Genomic DNA, 1318 nt, shown 5'->3' on the forward strand with positions numbered 1-1318 from the left:
CAGAGTCTCTACCTGTTGGACAGCTTGGCTTGGCTAGCGCCATGACTCGCTTTCCTCCCCCCTCCCTTTGACCTGCCAGTGAGTCTCTGGCCACTATCTGATGAACAAGAAGGGAATGGAGCAGCTGAAGACAACGTGGCTACTGCACAGGGAGGTGGAATCCGCGGCAGAATATTGGGGGGCGCCCAAGTAAGGAAACGCAGGGGCTGAACTGCTCTGCCCCCTAACTGGAAGGGCCCTGGGTACCTCTCTTTTTCTCTCTCTTCACCCCCTCCCAAAGTGGCTCTTGAAAGGACGCCCCAAACGGGTTTGCCTCTCTCGGGATGTTTCCGCACCCAGCGCTGAGGAGGGAGACGCTGGAGACTCCGGTTGTGCCACTTCTTCCACAAAGAAAGGCAGCAAAGCTTTTGAGGAGCTTCCCAAAGGTGGTTCTCACTGGCAAGTGTGGTTTGGGTGGTACCACAGCTGGCAACACTCAGAGTTGGCATTAATTGCTCTACTCAAATCGGAGAGCAGTAGCCCAGCACAGCCCCCATATTTGTATGGGCCAAAGAGGCCACCTGGGTGCCTTCCTGGAGCGCAAGGCCTGCAGCTCTTCTGCTCCCCTCCAAAGAGGCCACTTTTCCAGCCACCTGGATGGAGCTGCTTCAAGGGAGGCCTTCCCCTCATCAGACGTGGCCTGCATTGCGTGGCTGGGGACCTACCCGGCCCTCGCCATCATCCGAGAACCAGAGCATCCATTTCCTTTGTCCCCCCTTTTCTTTCTCACGTGGAATGATGCAGGTGATGATGTTCAGCCTGGAGAAGGGACACCAATCATGCCACCCTGAATTTTGACATTTCCCTCCCTCCTGTTTCATTGTAGGGTTGGCACAGACACCTTCTACCGCAGCGAATGAGAGGGTGAAGAGAGCAAGGCTTCCCTGGTTTCTGCCTTGGGGGGGGGGAATGGGGGAGGGTGACCCTTCCAACCTCTCCCAGCAGATGCTCTTCTCCAATAAAATGTTTGCCTGAGCAGCCTCGGCCTCCCTGGTCTTTCAGAAGCTCCCTGGGTGCCAGTCTGCAGGTTTCCAGCAGAGGCCCGGTAGGACCCCCATCTGGAGTCGGGGTTGGGGGCCCCTCAAAGCTAGCTCTGGGGTAGAGTCTCTTTACACAGCCTTTGTCCTTGAAGACTTTGGGAACCTGCAGCCAATCCACTGAGGATCTGACCTATTAATTTATTAGGTAATTATTAAAGGATTTTTGCAAATGAGCCATGAATTAGCTTCATCCAGACCTGCTGCATCCTAATCACGTGGCCTAAGCTTTGCTTGATAAG

At 54.9% G+C, this 1318-nt stretch overlaps 1 protein-coding gene across 1 annotated transcript in view; it reads left to right on the forward strand.

The window, feature by feature from the left end:
* Nucleotides 1-899, forward strand: part of LOC107301756 (avidin-related protein 1-like) — a 9814-nt gene extending 8915 nt beyond the window's left edge. Inside the window, exon 4 of the mRNA XM_015830941.1 lies at nucleotides 866-899. Coding sequence (XP_015686427.1) covers nucleotides 866-899 — 34 coding nt within the window. The remainder of the gene's footprint in view (nucleotides 1-865) is intronic.
* The last annotated feature ends 419 nt before the right edge of the window (nucleotides 900-1318 follow it).

This window comes from Protobothrops mucrosquamatus, unplaced genomic scaffold, assembly GCF_001527695.2.
Source record: "Protobothrops mucrosquamatus isolate PMUCROS unplaced genomic scaffold, P.Mucros_1.0 scaffold16369, whole genome shotgun sequence".
Lineage (NCBI taxonomy): Eukaryota > Metazoa > Chordata > Lepidosauria > Squamata > Viperidae > Protobothrops > Protobothrops mucrosquamatus.